Source organism: Furipterus horrens, unplaced genomic scaffold, assembly GCF_987537825.1.
Source record: "Furipterus horrens unplaced genomic scaffold, mFurHor1.1.pri manual_scaffold_6, whole genome shotgun sequence".
Taxonomy (NCBI): domain Eukaryota; kingdom Metazoa; phylum Chordata; class Mammalia; order Chiroptera; family Furipteridae; genus Furipterus; species Furipterus horrens.
The window spans coordinates 179,271,630-179,290,385 of NW_028327176.1; the positions used below are offsets into that span (position 1 = coordinate 179,271,630).

General features: G+C 33.0%; 1 protein-coding gene across 5 annotated transcripts in view; it reads left to right on the forward strand.

The window, feature by feature from the left end:
* STXBP5 (syntaxin binding protein 5) overlaps nt 1-18,756 on the forward strand; it is a 142,538-nt gene that overhangs the window by 47,321 nt on the left and 76,461 nt on the right. For all 5 annotated transcript variants that reach the window (XM_090279947.1, XM_090279948.1, XM_090279949.1 and 2 more), the window contains exons 6-8: nt 1,342-1,405; nt 6,623-6,706; nt 16,245-16,368. In XM_090279947.1, the coding sequence (XP_090136073.1) occupies nt 1,342-1,405; nt 6,623-6,706; nt 16,245-16,368 (272 nt within the window). The remainder of the gene's footprint in view (nt 1-1,341; nt 1,406-6,622; nt 6,707-16,244; nt 16,369-18,756) is intronic.

An 18,756-nucleotide genomic window follows, 5' to 3' on the forward strand; every position in this document is an offset into this window, starting at 1 on the left:
ACACACACATGCATGTGTTCACATATGTATAAACTAGCACAGGTTTAATGAGGAAATTATTCTTACTAGGTGAAAACCTCTTCATTTTTATTTTGTAATCACTTTTATTTCAGATGCTCATCATGCCCCACTATTGGGTTGCTACCAATGTTTGGAAAATGCTCATCTAAACTACTACTTACTATGTTTTGATAATTAATAAATGTAATGTAAATATTTGCCGTGTAACATTGCAAAATTAATTTGGCAGCTAATTTTCCTTTATTTTGATATAATGATGATTTGATTGCTTTCATTTTACAGTAATAACAATCAAAAGTGGGTGAGCTAAAGGGCTTTAAGGCTCCTAACTTTTATCACTGACTTTTCACTCTTTTAGAGTCTTATCTTTGTATCATATCTCTTTCTCTTAAGTTCTTCTTATATAATTTAGGCATAAAAATAAAAATTTAAGAATTTTGGCAAGATTTATTTTCATTGTTTCTTTTTACTTTGTTTTTAAACAAATAATTCTGTATTGTTGCATTTCACAGATTTTATGTCACTTCAACGTAATGGTAAATTTGCGGCATATAGCTTAAGTGGTGTGTTGAGACAGCTACACTAGTGCATTAAGTCTGCTTTTCCTTCCTGTGGCAGGGATGTTCTTAATGTAGCTCAGTCCCTTGGTACCAGGTGTGGGTTTCCATGGTCTGTTGTTGGAGGGGATGACAGCATCTAGTGGGTAGGTCGGGTGTAGGTGTCTGTGTGGTTTCACAAATGGCTCTCATGACATGGACTGATCTTTCCGCCCTTGGAGTGACTAGGGAGGCGCTCATTTGTACTGTGTAGGCATCAGTTTAGCTACATCTTTACCTGTGTGACTTCATCTTATAGGAGCAAGTTTATCTGTTGACTTTTTTTTCTTAAAAACACAATAGAATTTTTTCTATTATTGCTGTAAACCATGGAACTGGATGAGATGGCCTAATTGGAGGCTAGAATTGAGTAAAATAAGATAGCGATACTTTAGATGCTACTTTATTAAAAAGTATTAATTCTGGGACTTCTACCATGAGAATAGATTTCCTGTGCTAAAATACTAAAATGAAGATGATTTCCTGTATACAGTGTACTTAATTTTAAGTTTTGCTTATTTGTATCAACTTAACAGTCACTATTTTTTCTGATTACTATTTTGATCCATATTAAGAACTATACATCTGTTATTGATCAGTTACTGAAATGTTTACATCCTTCATAAATGTATCTTTATTTTCCATTCATTGTTCTTATTGTGATGCATGTATAACTGTATTTAAAATTTTAGCTGAGAAAAAAATCTTACTTTTTCTTTTTTAGGTCTTCTAAATCTCATCCAGGACCTGTTGTCCATATAAGTGATAATCCAATGGATGAAGGAAAGGTAGAATTTTTTCTAAAAAATATATTTATTACCTAAATGTATGAATTTTGTTATTTTATAAATATGCAAACTATTCAAGAATCAGACCTTGCAGTACATGTATGGCTTATGTATACATTGTGAAAAACAAGAAAACAAGTGAAAGAATTGGAATCATTCATAATTTTAAAGAACAAGAAAACCCTAAAAAAATTTAAGTTTAATAGGAACAATTAAAGTTTATTAATTTATTTTTGGCTTATTCAAAATAATTCCCCAGATTTTCTGAAAATGTTGACAAAAACTGTTTTCTTTTCATTTTGAATTCTTCTTAGTGCTTTAGTGATACAGTTTTTATAGGCAGTTATTATAAAAGCATGTTAGATTTGTATCTATATTATCCCTAAATTTTTCTTTAAAAGAGCTATATTAACAATGTAGAAATTTTAAAAATATTACTTAATTTTTTATCCTCAGAAACCAGTTTGATTCAGTCAATATCTAGCTATTGTTAATTTGGTTTTGTTAAATATATGTGAAGATAATAAAAATTTCTTTTCCATGGATTTCTATTTTCTAATCCAACCAATCTTTCAGGTAGTTCTATTCAAAGTAGAATTTTGTTAAGAGAAAGAGATACGATATAACTTTATAATGATAGCCTATGTAAATACCAGGAAATTTACCAGTATCAGAAATTAGTAAAATGAAACTTTTGCATTTATGTGTTTTGTGAAGAAGTTTCCCCAGGTTTTAACTTTTCTCAATTAGTGGGAGTGGTCAGCCTGTAGATTGTTTAACAGTGGTCTTTTATTTGCCACTGGGGAAACAAAAGGGTAGCTGTACTGTTTGGGGTTAGTTTATAATTATACAAGTATATGTTTTGAAAGAAAGTACATTAAACAAGTTAGAATAATGTGTATCTTCACTTTATTTTCTTTGGTACAAGATACTTGTTTGAAAGGCACGCCTTTGGGTGATAGGCATGGTGGGAGAATTGAAAACGTCCCTTCCTTCTACCTTGAATTAGTCACTAAGTCATTTTAGACCTTCCTTTGTGATGCCTCTTTTCTGTTCCATCTCATCAGGACCAAGGGGGTTCAAGCCATTCCAGTCCATTTTAAAATCATTTCCTGATCAATCTTCTTAGAACACCGCACTGTTATAATCTTACTGCTCTCCTGTTCAGAAGTTTTCAGTGGTTCTGCCATATCTAACAAATAAAATCAAGTTTCCTTAAAGGTAGCCCTGGGTTTCATTATCTTTGAGAACATCTTTACCCAAATGCTGTATTGAAGCAAATAGTTATTGTTTCCCAAATGTGAGCTGTTCTTTGCTGCATCCATGTCTTCTTTATGTGAGTTCGGCTGTTTGGAATTCTTTCTGGTAGTTCACTTTAATGATATTTGCTGATGAATTCCTATCCCCATTTTAAGGCTCAGATTAAATATATATTTTTCATGATATCTCTCTCGATAATTCTCATAGAAAATGCTTTCTCAGTCTTCTAAATTCACTTAACACCTTATTTGTGTAAGCTTTACAGTATTTACCACATATTAGAAATGTGTGTGTATGTTACCTTCCCTGAACTTGAAAGACTCCTTGAACACAGAGATAGTATTTGTGCAAGTTTGTATTTCCCGTAGTACTCAACATACAATGTAAACAGGAACTTTTCAGTATATACTTAATTCATTGCATAAATTGTGTGTAACTATTTATGTCATCCTCATTTTTTGAAACCTTCATTATATTATTCTCATTAGTTCCCAGAGTTAATCTTATTCAAACATTTTTGAAATAGTAAGATACCAGAATAGATTATATTGATTACCATTTATTGACTTCTACTTTGTGTCAGGCACTATGCTAACCTCTTTTTTTTTTTTTTTAATGTGTGACAGTTGGAACACATGTTTGTTTATTTATTTATTTATTTATTATCTCTTGGTTTTTCAGTTACAGTTGTCCCATTTTCCCCCAATTTCTCTCCCCCACCCAACCCACCCCCTCTCCCACAATCATATCCCTCCCCGTTGTCCATGTCCATGAGTCTTTCATACAGACTCTTTAATTAAACCCTTCCCTTACTTATCCCCCTTCTCTCCCTCTCCCCTCCCCCCTATTGACTGCTATTCTGCTCTTTGTTCTATTTAGTTCCTTTGTTTGTGTTGTTCTTTAGTTTCCTGTATTAGGTGATATCATACGGTAGTTTTCTTTCTTTGCCTGGCTTATTTCACTAAGCATAATTCTCTCTAGTTCCATCCATGTTGTTGCAAATGGCAGGAGTTCCTTCTTTCTCTCTGCTGCATAGTATTCCACGGTGTAAATGTACCACAGTTTTTGATCCACTCGTTTATTGATGGGCACTTAGGCTGTTTCCAGCACTTGGCTATTGTAAACAGGGCTGCTATGAACATAGGGGTGCATAGGTTCTTTTGATTTAGTGTTTTAGGATTTTTTGGGTATAATCCTAGCAGTGGAATCACTTGTTCAAAAGGCAGTTCCATTTTTAGTTTTTTGAGGTTATGCTAACCTTTTTATATACACCATTTCATTTGATCCTCCCAGCAAATTTAAGTGAGATATCTTTTCTATTTTACAGATGATGAGACAGAGACTTGGTGGTATTATGTGGTCAGGAGGTACAAAGTTAGATACTGGTGGAGCTGGGATTTTGAACACTGATTTTTCTCATTTCAGCCCGAGTCCTCTCTTTTATACCTCATTTCCTCTGTAAGATACAGATCTGTTCTTGATGTTGTACAGAGCTGAATTCATATTCAGTGCACCTGCTGATGCTTTGTATGAGAGAAAAATTAAAAAGAAACTAGTTAGTGGCATAAGTTACTTAAAACCTCTGAGTTATAAAATATTCTAGTAGGAATAAGCATTGAAAGAAGCTTCCAAGTTTAAGTACTTTATTTTTAAGTTAGGTCTTCTATTTTTTTAATATTTAGGAGATTATGGGGATTAAAATTTAATCACTTGGCACAGATTTCTGACATTCTTAGGATGTTAGAACTGACTTGAAGGGGTAAAGTTTACTATAACCCTTTTATGTTGTTAAGATCTGGAGGGGTAAATTTATTTCTATAAAGTTACATGGCCACTAAGTGGCAGATCTAAGACAAAAGCTTAGGTTACCTGTGACCTGAGCAATTCAGTGCTATTTACACTGTACATCATTTCTTAAATTTTATGCTTTTCCATGTCTTTTTTTTTTTTTCCTTAAGTTTTTCTAATTCCCCCGTCAGAAAATGACATGTCACATATCCAAGATATTTGGAAGGACTAGGAAAAGGTAAAGGAAACAAATACCGGTTTTTCCTAGAAGGTGTATGTATGTAAGATTTCCTGGAAAAGAAGAGTTTGGGTTATGGAAATTAACTATACTCTCTACCAAGGTGGGAAAACTTATTTTGTTAGCTTCAATGGCCCCTTCAAGTGCACTGTAGTCTGAAATCTAAATTGCCGTTTCATTAAAATTACTGGGCCTGCCCCGAACTTTGTTCATATCTCATTACATGAATGATTATTGACTACCTACTGATGACTTATGTATTCATTAAACAAATATTTGAGTGTCTATTATGAATAGGTCAGTATATTAGCTATTAGAAACATACAGATGAAAATGCATGTATTAGCATAGGAGAAGGAGCATTTTTTGTCTTTCTAAAGATACTGGGTAGGCTTACCCAAGGAAGCAACACTAAATTGAGACTGAAAAATGAGTAGAACATTGCTGAGTAAATAAAAGGGGAGGCAGTTTCAAGCAGAGGGAATACTGAGATTTGGAAAACACTGGGTGGGGGATGATGGACAGCAGAAACTGGATAGACAGTGGACAGTTTATAAAGCAAGAATGTGCATTCCATTCTCCAATGTATTCATTCATAAAGGTTTATTAAGTACCTACAACAGATCAAGCCCTGTGTCTTATGTTAGAAGTATAGTGGTGAACAAGATCAAACCAGTCTTTGCCTACATAGACTGGTGGTATTGTCTGCACGAGAATTCCATTACATTGCGTGGTGACCCTTTAGGTAAAAATAGCACAGAGTGCTATGAGTGCCCAATGAAAGGGCATTGACTCATATATGGAAGGTCAAGGAAGGCTTCACGGAGGAAGTAATGGCTAAAAGGATATCTGAAGGATCAGTAGGATTAGTCAGACAAAACATGACATTTGAATAGAGTGGCGCGATAGGAAGAGAGTGTGTGCAAAGGCTCCAAGGTAAGAGAGAGCATGAACTGAAAGATACCCTCCCTAGTGTACTGGGAACAAAGTGCGTGGTGATGGATGAAGCGGGGGAGGTAAACAGAGGTCAGACCATGATGAATCTTTAAGTCATATTTTTATTATTGAGTTTGGAATTCATCCTAAAGATAATGGTAAGGTATTAAGAAGTTTTCAATAAAAGCATATATTACATGATCAGGTTTGCATTTTAGAACTGTTACTCTAGTTACAATATGGAATGGGTTAAAAGAGGAACAAGACTTGGAATTGAGGAGACTGGAAGACCAGAAGAGATCTTGGTGTCTTTATTTTCTTTAGTTGACATACAATATTCATTTAGTTTCAAGCGTACAACATTTTTAAATTACTTGATGATTTTACCTGATGGGGGAGAAGCGCAAGTTAAGATGACCCCCAGGTTTTTGCCTTAGCAGCTTAATGGATTGTGAAGTAAGGAAAGTAAGGAACAGGGAGATAACAGCGAATACCAGGGGAGGGCGGGGAAGGCAGGAAAGAACTCGCTTTGGACACATGTACTTTGAGGTTCTTCTGGAGTAGAAAAGTGGAAATGTGGCCATTGGAATTATGAGTCTAAAATTTGGAACTAATTAATATATAGATAAATAAATGAAATTACCTGATGATGGTGTTGAATTAGGAAAGTATGTAAAGTCTAAAGCCATACAAATGTTAACTTGTAATGCTAATTTATTATGTTCTATTAATAAAAATGTACATTGACGACTTCAAAATGGTAGTTTTCTTTTTCAAAAAACTTGTGTGATAGATCTTGAATCCCTAATAATCAAAGACATAAATATACAGTGTGGTATTACAAATCACCCATGTGATTTGTAATTAGCAATGCAAATGTTTATATTATTATATTGGAAGCATATTAAAGATAATAGTTATTTTTGTTGTCTGAAAATGAATGTTTCATATGATTAATATCATTCCAGGTAATTTGGCATTTTCTTTTATTACAGCTGTTGATTGGCTTTGAATCTGGAACAGTAGTGTTATGGGACCTCAAATCAAAGAAAGCTGACTACAGATACACATATGATGAGGTAATAACATTCATTGTCTTTGCTAATCAAAAAATATTGTCACTTCTCTAGGTCAGAGCAGCTTTTCTAAGAACTTAATTGATGATTTTAGTGTAGGTAACCTTTCAAACTGCAATAAAACACACAAATATCTTTTGTATAATAGATAATATATTCATGTAGCTCAAAATATATTAAGAAACTCTTTCCCATACCAGCCATTTGGCCATACAATTCTCTTACCCCAGTACCGGTGCTACCAGTATTTTATGTAACTTTTGCAGAGGTATCCTATGCATTTACAAGCAAATTAATAAACCTTGTATTTTTGTAATTAATGATCATAATACACTATAGATACTTATAGTTTGCTTATTTTAAGACCCAAATATAGATTGATTGTGATGGATTGGTAAGTCTCTTAAGTCTCTTAAACTGTAGACTTCTTCTCTCTCTCGCTCTCTTTTTTTTAGTACTTTATCTCATTTCTTCTTTTTCGGCAATTATTTGTTGAGGGTAGAGTCTGCCAAAGAATAGATTTTTCTGTATGCATTCTTAACACTCTTAACATTTTTTATCCTCATATTTCCTATAAATTAGATAGTTTACTGAGGCTTACTGTAATTCAGGTTCATTTTTCACTTTTAGCAAGATTACGTCATAGACACCGCTGTTGATCTTCTACAAGATGGAATGTTAGTGTGTGCGGTATTAGCAGTCAGTGACATTCAAGGCCTCTATCTGTTACTGCAGAGCGGTTGCAAAATGGGGATATCCTAATTCTATACTTCCTTATTTATTTTATTAGCTAGGACACTTTAGTAAAGAGAGGTTTCCTCTTAGCTATTGTACTAGTTGAGTATACAGTAGTACAGTTCATATTAGAAAGGTAGGATAAATACTTTGTTCTTTCTGTTTCATTCAGTATTTACTCTAAAGGGGTTGTGTTGTTGTAATCTCGATTGTTACCGGTTCTTATTTTTAGTTTTACCCTGTACTCAAAGATTTAAACCTATTTGATGTGCTTCAGTACATTGAAGATACCGATTTTCAAAATATTTCATCTTTCGTTAACGAACCTTCTTTATTTGGTTCCTGATAATAGTCTTGGATAACTTTCTTGCTCCCTGTTATAACAAAGTATACCTATTAGTTCGTGAATTTTTGTCCCGAACTTAGAATAGCATTTTTTTCTTCTTCTTTATGAAACTGGTTTATTTCAGTATGTAGTAGTATTTGACCAAAAATTTGGATATTGATAATTTCCAGTTCAGTGAATGGAGCTAGGAAATGTGTAAATGGTTTTGCTTGTTTGTTTGTTTTTAAAATAAAAGGTGTCATGTCTTTGTATTGATGGTTTCAGTTACTCAAACAGCAGGCTATATTGAATAACTATAGCGATAATTGGAATACTTTATAAATGACTGCCTGTTGTCCTTGTAAGCGTAACTGAAAAAGAATTCTCTTTGTTTTCATAGCTGTATACTTTTTGTTTTTCACGCTTTTAGTTAGTAAGCATGGTTTGGCTCACCAATTCATATCTAGAAGTTATAAAAATAATATTTTAATATAAGAAGTTTTGATCTATAGATCTATTTTTAAAATTGACTTTTTTATTTTGTTTTTTATAACTTAAATTACTGATCTTGGCTTTAGCCATTTTGGAGTGACGAATGACGGACCGGATTTACCGTCTTGCCTAAACTAATACATTGGAAAAAATATATGGAACAATAGTTTTTAAAAATAAGGCAGCATGTAGTAAAGAATAGGCCTTAGAGAGGTGGTACAAACAAGGTGAGCCCTTCAGTTATTATAGCTTATGGCCTAGAGATATTTTTTAGATCTCAATATATTAATGAAGCCCAACAATCTCCCTGAATTGTAGAGACAGAGCTGGGAAACTGGGGAAGCCAAAACGTCTGTAGCTTATACAGCAAGACACCGGAGAGTAGGGAGGTACCTAGAGAAGGGGTTTTAGAAGTCTGCAGGGAGCTCCCCAGCCCGAATCTTCAGTTGACTACCAATAAGTGCATGAGTGTGAGAGGCTTAGAAAGGATCTACTGGAAAGGAGTAGGTAGAACAATCACTATAGCACACACAAGACAGAATAGTTCACATTCCCAACACAGTGGAGAAACTTTGTAATGCACGGGGCATCAGGAAAAGAACTCACAAAGGTATTGCCTCAGTAGCAGGACCAAACTAGTCCTATACTAAAGACTGGCCTAGCTAGCTTAACAGACCTGAAAAACAAGCCATGGAAAATCCAAACCGTTTCCAAGTAATATAACTACATTCTAGAAAATATTTAAGAGGTGATAATAACCCACCATAAATTTCACAATAGCGACCATCCAAATAAAACTTTATGAGGCATGCAAAGAAGCCAGAAAATATGATTCAAAATGTGAGAAAATACAGTTAATAAGAAGAATCAGAAATGACACACATGGTAGAATTAGTAGACAAGACAAATACAGTCTCCTGTTGCAAAAGGACATGTTGGTCAGTGACGGCAGGTGTGGTGGTGGTATGCCATGCAGCCTGTATGTGGAGTAGGCTGTACCATCTGAGTAAGTGTAAGTATACTCTGTGATGTTTGTGCATCAGCTAACTCACCTAATAGCACATTTATCAGAACGTATCCTCGTCATTAAGTGGTGCATGACTGTACAAGTGTCCCCTACTTTTTGAAAGTTCATGTTACTTCACTTCTGCAAACGGCCTACATTAGTATAGGACTTTCACCAAAAGAAATCTGAAGAGGATTTTCACATTTCTGAATAAAGGCAGAAAATGAAATTAGTGACTCTTCAGCATTTGTTTTATGGTGAGGCTTTTAGAGAAAGCGTAAATTCCAAGGAGAGAGAGTGGCACTTCCAAGTTCCTTTCTGGGTTCTACTCAGCCTTTCAGCATCAAGCCTCCATAGCTTTGAGCCGTGTCTGTGAGCATCTGTGCTTTATCTTGATGTATTTTGTGCATTCACTAGCAAAATGTGTCCTAAGGTATCAAAAAACCTTGAGAGAGCTTGTAAGGGTATTATGCTTAGCATAAAACCAGATGTAATTAAACATTTTGATCGGGATGAATGAAATAATGACATTGTGTGAGCACTGAATTTTAAGTCTGGAAATGCCCCAAAATTTTAAATATAAATTAATGGGAATTGCTTCTTTGCTTTATGCCATTTTGACTTACAAAATATTTCATAGGAGTGCTATATTTTTAGATAGCAGAGAGAACCTGTTATTATAGACTCAGTTGTGTTCTAGAAGGTAAATGAAAGCATGAACATGTTGAGAAAAGATATAGAAGACTTTAAAATACAAATAGAATTTCTAGTGATCAAAAATAAAACATCTCATACAAAAAATTCTCTGAATGGCTTTACCAAAAGATTTAATAATGCATTGTGGAAAGCAGTATACAGATACCTCAAAAAGTTAAAAATAGGTACTTAGGAATAGCCGTGGGGATGTAAGTACAGTATGGGAAATGGAGCAGCCAAAGAACTTACATGCATGACCCGCGGACATGAACAATGGTGGGAGCATTGCTTGACGGAGCGTGGGGTGGTTGGTAGAGGGGGACAAAGGGGCAAAATCAGGACAAGTGTAATAGCATAAACAATAGAATAAAATTTTTTTAAAAGACAGCTGAAAAGCCTTTATTAGTATCAGTAAAGTAAATATCAGGACACTCAACATCATTGTCAAGTACATATGGAATATCCACCAAGACAGTAGATTGCCATAAAATCAATCTCAGTACCTTTTAAAAGATTGAAATTATAAGAAATAAGGTTTACTATAATAGAATTAAACTAGAAATTAATAATAAAAAGGTAAATGAAAAATTATGAATATTTGAAAATAACATACTTTTAAATTACCTGTGGGTCAAAGAATACAAGAGAGATGAGGAAGTATTTTGAACTGAAAACTAGTATTAAAATCTGACATACAGAAGTCTATGGAATGTGGTTAAAGCATTCATCATAATATCAAATGCTTACGTTATAAAACAAGAAGTCTCAAATCAGTGGCTTCAGTTTTCACCATGAGAAACAAGAAGAGCAAATTATATAGCCTGAGTAAGAAGAAATCAATGAAATAGATAACAGCAAAGCAACAGAATAAGTTGACAAAATTAAAAGTTTGCTTTTGTGAAATTCAATAAAATTGATAAACACATAGTCAGAGTGATGAGAAAAAAGATAGGCAGACATAAATGGGAAATGGGATGATATCACTTTACTTTAGACAGAAATACAAAAAGACCGATAAGGAAATACATACAACTCAATGCCAATAAATTCAGTGATTTAGATGAAATGGACAGATTCCTTTAAAGAGATCAGATGCCTTGAAAGTATCAGAGTTCACTTAAAAGATATAGTCAAATTGAGTAGTTTTCTATTTACCAAAGGAATTGAATTTTTTAAATTTATTTGTTTGTTTATTTTTTAGAGAGAGGGGAAAGGAGAAAGAGAGGGAGAGAAACATCACTGTGTGGTTGCCTCTCACTCGTGTCCCCAACTGGGGACCTGACGTGCAACCTAGTCATGTGCCCTGACTGGGAATCGAACCAGTGACACTTGGTTCTCAGGCCGACACACAATCCACTGAGCCACAGCAGCCAGGGCTAGGCATTGAATTTTTAATGAAAATGTTTCCCACAAAGAAAATTCTAGGCTCAGAGAGCTCACTCGTGAATTCTACCAAATAAAACCCAGTGTACCCAAACTCTTCCCAAACGAGAGGAGGAAGACATACTTCTCAACTCATTTGATAAGGCCAGCATTACCTTGATACTAAAACCAAAGCCAAATTATAGGAAAACAGCAGACTTATGAATAGAGATCCAAAAAGACACAGTCATAAAATTTACTCTTAGTAAATATTAATATACATAATGACTAGGTCTTATGTTTAATACGGCTGTAAACATAAGCTTTAACTTCTGTGTCAGGTGAACTGAACAAAAGTTTCTGGCTATATTTCCATTAGTTCATACTATTTTATCATGTTCTTGGTTCACGTAGAAATGTTTTACCAAGTGTACCATTTTAGACATTCAAGAAATTATTGTAGGTCTAATTTTAACTCACTAATGAGGGTTAAAAATTTCTGGCCTTCATAAAGTATTGCTTCTGTCTCTCCCACTCCAGTATTTACATTCTGTTCAATGGTATATTACTCCGTTCAAATTCAATTTTTTAAACCCTGGCTGGTGTGGCTCAGTGGATTGAGTGTCGGCCTGCGAACCAAGTGTTGCTGGTTTGATTCCCAGTCAGGGCACATAACTAGGTTGCACGTAAGGTCCCCAGTTGGGGGCGTGAGTGAGGCAACCACACAGTGAAAAAAAAAAAAAAATTCAATTTTTTATACTAATATATTAAATGTCATTATGCTATTAATTTGGAACATTTCTAATACAATAAAATTTCTACTTGGTAGCTTTAATTGTTCATTTGGTCTCTTGAAGGCCATTTGGATGAGTGGGAGTATTGGGAACAGTAATTTATTTTTGTCCTTAAGCTTTTGTTGTTTTTGTAACTATAGTACTTCTCTAATTGACAAACTCTCCCACCTTTTGTTTAAATTGTAGGTTTTTGAGTGTACTTGGGTAGTATTCATAATTTTCTCTAGATATTTTCTGCATTTGATATTTCAGTTTATAGAAAATTATATTTCTTCAATGGACAAAAATTTTAGGCTATAACCAGTATTAAAATATCAGTATTCTTTTACTATTAAAGTGTTGGTAGAAATGAAATGCAGCATTATACTTATGAACCTCTTTATTTTATGGTTATTCTTTGTCATAGTATCTAAAGGCATTTATCAGTGACTTTTTTTATTTTGGTATCATGTGGGTTTTCCTAAGTAGACTGAGAAGTGACTCATAGAAATACAGATAGCAAAATACAAAGAAATAATAGTTTGTGTATTGCTAGTTCAGTGAGTATGTTTGTATCTCAAGACTGTCAGAAGTCTTTTTTAAAAGACTATTTAAATAAGATATCTTTGTACCTCACAGCATTGAAATCAGTAACAGCTTCAAAGGAATTATTTGTTTACAGATATTAATTGAAGCATTTATTCCTTTAAGGTCTTTTTATTTAATATTTAGACAGGTGCTTTTAAAATAGCTTATTTTCTGCTTTTTTCCTTCTCTCTCTGTCTCCCTTCCTCTGTCACATACATACACACACACCCCAAAGATAAAACGGTACTTAAAAGACTGAATAATTCAGTCACATTTTCAAAATAGCTAAGAAAGTTCCACTTGGGTTTATTTTCATGGAAATGACAGTGTTTTCAATTGGTGCTTGTTTAAAATCTTAGTAGAGACTGCAACTATAAATAATTTAATGTTTAATATGTAATAATTTTATCAACTGTCTTACAAAATGTATTTTTCAGTAATTATCTTTTTCAGTTATCCAGTACTACTGTTGTCTCCCTTCTGTAGTGGAACTGATATTGGAATGTTCACATGTTAAGATACTGGGGCCAGAGCTGCACAACTTAATGGATTATTCATATGTACAAGAAATAATTCATTCAGTGCTTGTGCTTATCTTACTATTAGATTACATGAGAATAATAAAAATAGACCTTTTTAATATTTAATTTCCAAGTATTTGCAAGATTATTGTTTGAAATCAAGTCTACATTATAAAATTATTTTTCTTTTCTCATTTTGTTCAAGTTTTTCTTAAGATTTTAGCAACATTATATAATTACACTAGGAATCAGCGTTGCTTTTGAATTGACTATTAAGATAAATCTTATATTCTAGGAGAACAGTGTGGTTTTTGATATAAGTCTGCTAAAACTATTAATCAGTATATGTATAATGTGTGAGCGGCTGTACTAAGATGTATATACAATTTTTAGTGTTAAGTGATTCTAATAATACCGATTAATTTGGAAAACCGGCAGGTAGGGGATTTATTCAGTTTCGCTACTATTTTGAGTTAGAGTATAAAATTTGATAAATAGCCTGTTCTCTTTCTAGAAAATAATTCTTTACAGCACACTCTTATTTTCTAAGAATAACGGGAAGCCTCATAGGTACTACTTTTGTCAAAGGCTAATTAGATATTACTCTTAAAAAAATGAATCAGAGTAAGGATTTTTTTGTTTGTTTTTTTCTTTTTTAGTATTATCAAATATAAAAATACTGCGAGCCTCTTAATCCATTAAGTACTTCATGAGCTTTATTATAGTTAAGATATATTTTTGCCAGACATTGCATCTTTTAAAGAACTTTTGGAATTGTACATACTGCTCCTTTGTGGTTTATGACAATAACCATATCATTTCCCCTCCTTCTCTCTGCCCTGAATTCATCTTTTTCCACAGCCTTTGTACATGTCTCATTTATTGGTGCTCTTTTGCTTTCCATTTATTCTGCCCTTGAGCTCTCTTTTTACCTGTTTCTTTTAATTCATCTCTATCTATAGTTTTCCATATTTTAAAAATCATGTAAACCTCTTAAGAATCTCCTGGATATTTTATATTCTCTTGGGAAAAAACAAGCCTACTTAGACACAAAATTCCTCAACCCCAAATAATCCTTTCTACTTTATATCTCATATCTTCTCCAGGGAATTATTCAGATTTGCTCCTCACCTATCTTTTAGTGCTGTGCTTGTGACTGATTTTGTTACCGAGATTTGCTTTTCCCACTTTGTTTATATAAACTTCAACTTCATTTTCCTAAGAACACTAATGAATAAATTCAATTATGTGAATTATACATATCAATATATAATTTATATGTGGCATATATTATATACATATGCTTTGTGTATATAGATATACTACATATATGCTATGTAAGTATATATAATATATAGGCTATATGTGCATACATATGTAACATGTAATAGTATTAGAGCGAGAATATTAGACAATGAGATCCTCTATCAAGTTGAATTTGTATTTAGAAAATTGCAGAAATAATAGAAAAACTTGGTCATGTTTATTGCATGTAAAGTTCATTTTGTTTTTTTCTTTAGTAGGATGTTTTCTTTAATGTTTTTCTAACTGTTATCCAGAATAATTGTGAACCACTGGTCTCTATAATTAGTACTTATTTTTGGACTGTTGAACAATTTAATATCTTAATTGCAGGTATTTTTAAATAAAGATATATTGTTTTCTTTGGCAAGTTAGAAATACCAGTTTTCCATTTATGAAAATGTACATATTTTTATATATAAGATTAGAATTTTTTTATATGTTCCAGACAATACTTGTAGGTCTCTCTTGTATTGCCTTATCACTTTAAAAAGTAGATTTAAATAGCTTTGCCAATAAGTTTCTTAGCACTACTTATGTTTTGCAGAAATGATGTATCTGTTAAAGGGTTGCTTCTTTTAAGATTGAGTTTGTGGAATGTCATATGTAATTTAGAATAAATTTATTACTGTTTTAAGATTTCATTTAGAAATTTTTAGAGATACTTTGAACCTAAAGCATTGCGTTAAATATTGGCATTTGGAAAAATTCTGATTATCTCTATCCATTGTCATTTAAATTTTGAAATCTGATCCATAATACTATATTGTTGAATTTAACTTAAATTTATAAGCATTGAGGAACCCAAATGAATGAACATTGAATGAGAGCATAGTAAATGTTGACTTTGTACCTATGCGGAACTTTTAAGTTTTACTTACATGATTTTTGTGCTGTACTCTACAATCTGACACTCTACGAGGGCAGCTTTCAACAATTTTTGACTATTAAATAGAACCAGAGTGTATCAGCTTGAGTTGAGAAGTAATATAAGGAACCTGGGAGAGTGATTAAAAAAATTTTTTTACAGACAAAAATTTAATATTAGAACAAACAACTGAAGGGTAACATTTGGTTATATAAAAATATTTTTTGGATCATTCTTACGTGACTTAAAACTATAAAATAAATTTCTAGTCAAAAGAAGGTCTCTTCAGATTTTAAAATATGCTTCTGTACTTACTGTGAGAAATGAATAACATGTTTTGAAGGCCAGTCTGAGGTATTTTTAATTGATCTTAATTCCAAATATACATTTTTGTTTTCTTAGAATTTTACTTAATTTGAAAAATTTGTTCTATGTCAATGCAAGTAGTTTTTACGTGGGATATTGGTTGTAATTACTTGGTATTTTATATAGGAATAGTTTACTCTTAAGAAAGTATAAGAATACATTTCATTTTCCTGAACTTACAATATTATACACACACACACACACACACATACACAAATATATATATATATATATATATATATATATATATATATATATATATATATATTTCAGGCTGGTTTAGGGAGTAAATAAAGTAAAAATAATTAAAATAGTGTCAATACTAAATTACATCTTGTGTTGCAAGAGGGCTAAATTATTATGGAAATGTAAGATTACCATATTGTTTCCAGTTTGGGAAATATAAAAAAATTAAATGAAAATGAATTACAATATAAATTATTAATAGCTTGGTGTTTAAATAAGTTTTTGTTTTAAAAATTTTATTCGTCACCCTTTTTTTTATAGGCTATCCACTCTGTGGCTTGGCATCATGAAGGAAAGCAGTTTATCTGCAGTCATTCAGACGGCACCTTGACTATATGGAATGTGAGGTCCCCTGCTAAACCTGTACAGACAATCACTCCACATGGTAAGAATGTATCACTTTTATTTTATTTTACTTTTTTAATGGAAATCACTAAATTTAGTCATCATCAGTAATCAGTTGAAAAAAGTAATGGTAGCAGAACATAATCTGTAGTTCTAGAAGAATCTGAGATGGACTCCAATTCAGGACATTACTCTCAGAGGTGTGGCTGATCGGTTCACACAGTGACGCCCTCATGCTTCCTTACATACCGTCCTCAGATCCCATCCCATTACTTATTCTGAACACCTGTTTTAAAAGACTTTCCCAGTACGTGAAAAATAAATTACAGTCAGGGCAGGGCATTTCCTTTCCTCAGTAGAGGAATGGTGAATCCATTGCTTCGCTACTTCATCAACACGTATTTCTGTTTAGATTTTAAAAAGCAACTCAGCATAAGGATTAAGAATGTGTGACTTCTGAATAAATAAGTCCAAAATTAAAGCATAATTAGAAGCCTGTCTCTTATATTTGTCATGATATTTGGAACATAAGCTAATGAACTGTTAAAATATAGTCTATCCTCTTTGGATTTGTTTTCCTGTTTGTTTATTTATTTATTGTTTATTTATTTATTTGGAGGACAAGGATGAGTCTAATTTTGATGGGATTAAAGATAATTACAAATATAGAAATAATGTGTAATAATTATGTAATAAAATCTCAACTATTCATAGTTGAAATAGCATATTTGAACTTTGAGAAAATGAATGTTAACATTTTTTGAATATTGTTTCACTAGTAGTTCAAAAGTAAATAATTTTGTGAGTACTGGAGGACTGACTGACTTTAAGCTTTTGTCCTCTTAAATTTATCAATTTGCAAGTTGCTAATGAATATGTAATAGTTCATTAACATACTTGGAACTCTGTAGAAGGAATTTTATACATTAGTGTCAGGAAACCCCCAGTCATCCCTAGGGAAACTCACAGGACTCCTCAAAAATGATGCAAAGCAAAATCAGTAAATGGAAAAGGCATGTGGGCTGAAGTCTGGGGGAACGAACCATGCCCAAGTATCCAAGAGTCCTCTCCCAGGGGGCTCACACAAGGCCTGCTCAATTCTCCCAGCAATGAGTTAGTACCACATGTCTGAAATGTTTTCTACCGGTGAGGCTCACCTGAGTTCGGTTTTCCAGAGTTTTTCTTTGGAGTCAGGTTATAGGCATCTTCTGCTTCAGCGCATGACAAAATTTTGGACTCCCGCAAGGAAAGCAGTGATTGGTCGTAAACTGCCTTGTTGTACAGACCGCGTAGGCCCAGTGTGCCACCCTTGTCTCCAAAGTCAACTTACCAGATGCCAACCAAGAGCTAACTTTTCAAGCCAGCCTTTCCAGAGACAGCAGTCTCAGGCCTGCTATGTTAACTCTTTTCTGCACAAGTAGTATTTTTTTTTTTTTTTTTTCAATTACAGTTGTCCCCTTACAAGTAGTGTTTATAAAACATAAAAGTTTTTATTAGGGAATTTGTTAAAAACAGATTATGAAAGCCTTTTGTGATGTGTGAGTGGAGCCCAGAAATTTGTATGTCTTTATTAATCTGCATTCTACAACCCCACCTTAAAAAATTTTTACCTAGCAAATTCAGGGAAATCACATTAAAGAAACTGTTCTTAAAAATGGTAGTATATTGAAGGATATCCTTGTAGCTATTGCTGATATTTCATTGCTTGCTTTAAAATATGAATGCTTACTTTAAAAAATAACTGGTACATTCTGAAATATTACAATGTAGATATTAAACAGTAAAATTTAAAACTTATTTTATCTATTTGTAGCAGTGTGGATTTTAGACTTACCTGTTTTGTGGTAAAAACAACAATTTTTGAAGCTAATTATTGTGATACACTTTACCACTGCTTTGTAGCAACAAGCATCTTTCTGGAAAAGCATGTATTTTAAATTTGCTACAGATCTATCTGTGCATATGTCCAGGAGACAACCCTATGGTAGCAGGTTCCATTTTTCTTTAATACATTTTTTCTTCCTTTTGTTCGTGCCATGGCCCCTAATCTTGGTATTGCCCCTGAGAATTCTCATGAATCTTAGAATCCCAGTCCCAGTGGAACCTAGTAATCCAGAACATCAAAACAGTAGATGATTAGTTTAGAACCTGTCAGAAGCAGAAGAAAATGAAACTAGTATCGAAGATGCTAAAAGTGCTTAGTATTAGTTTTTCACTTTTCAGTTTATGTAATTTTTTTGGTAAGAACAGTACAAAAATATTTTTTTGAACCATTTGAGAGGAAGTTATCAAATTACTGCCCATTTGCCCTCAAATATTCCAGCATCTGTTTCTTAAACACAAGGACATTTTCCTGTATCACCAATATTTGCCTTTTTTCAAAAAGGGTCTACATGTAAATTAGATTTAGTTGTCATGTTTCTTCAGT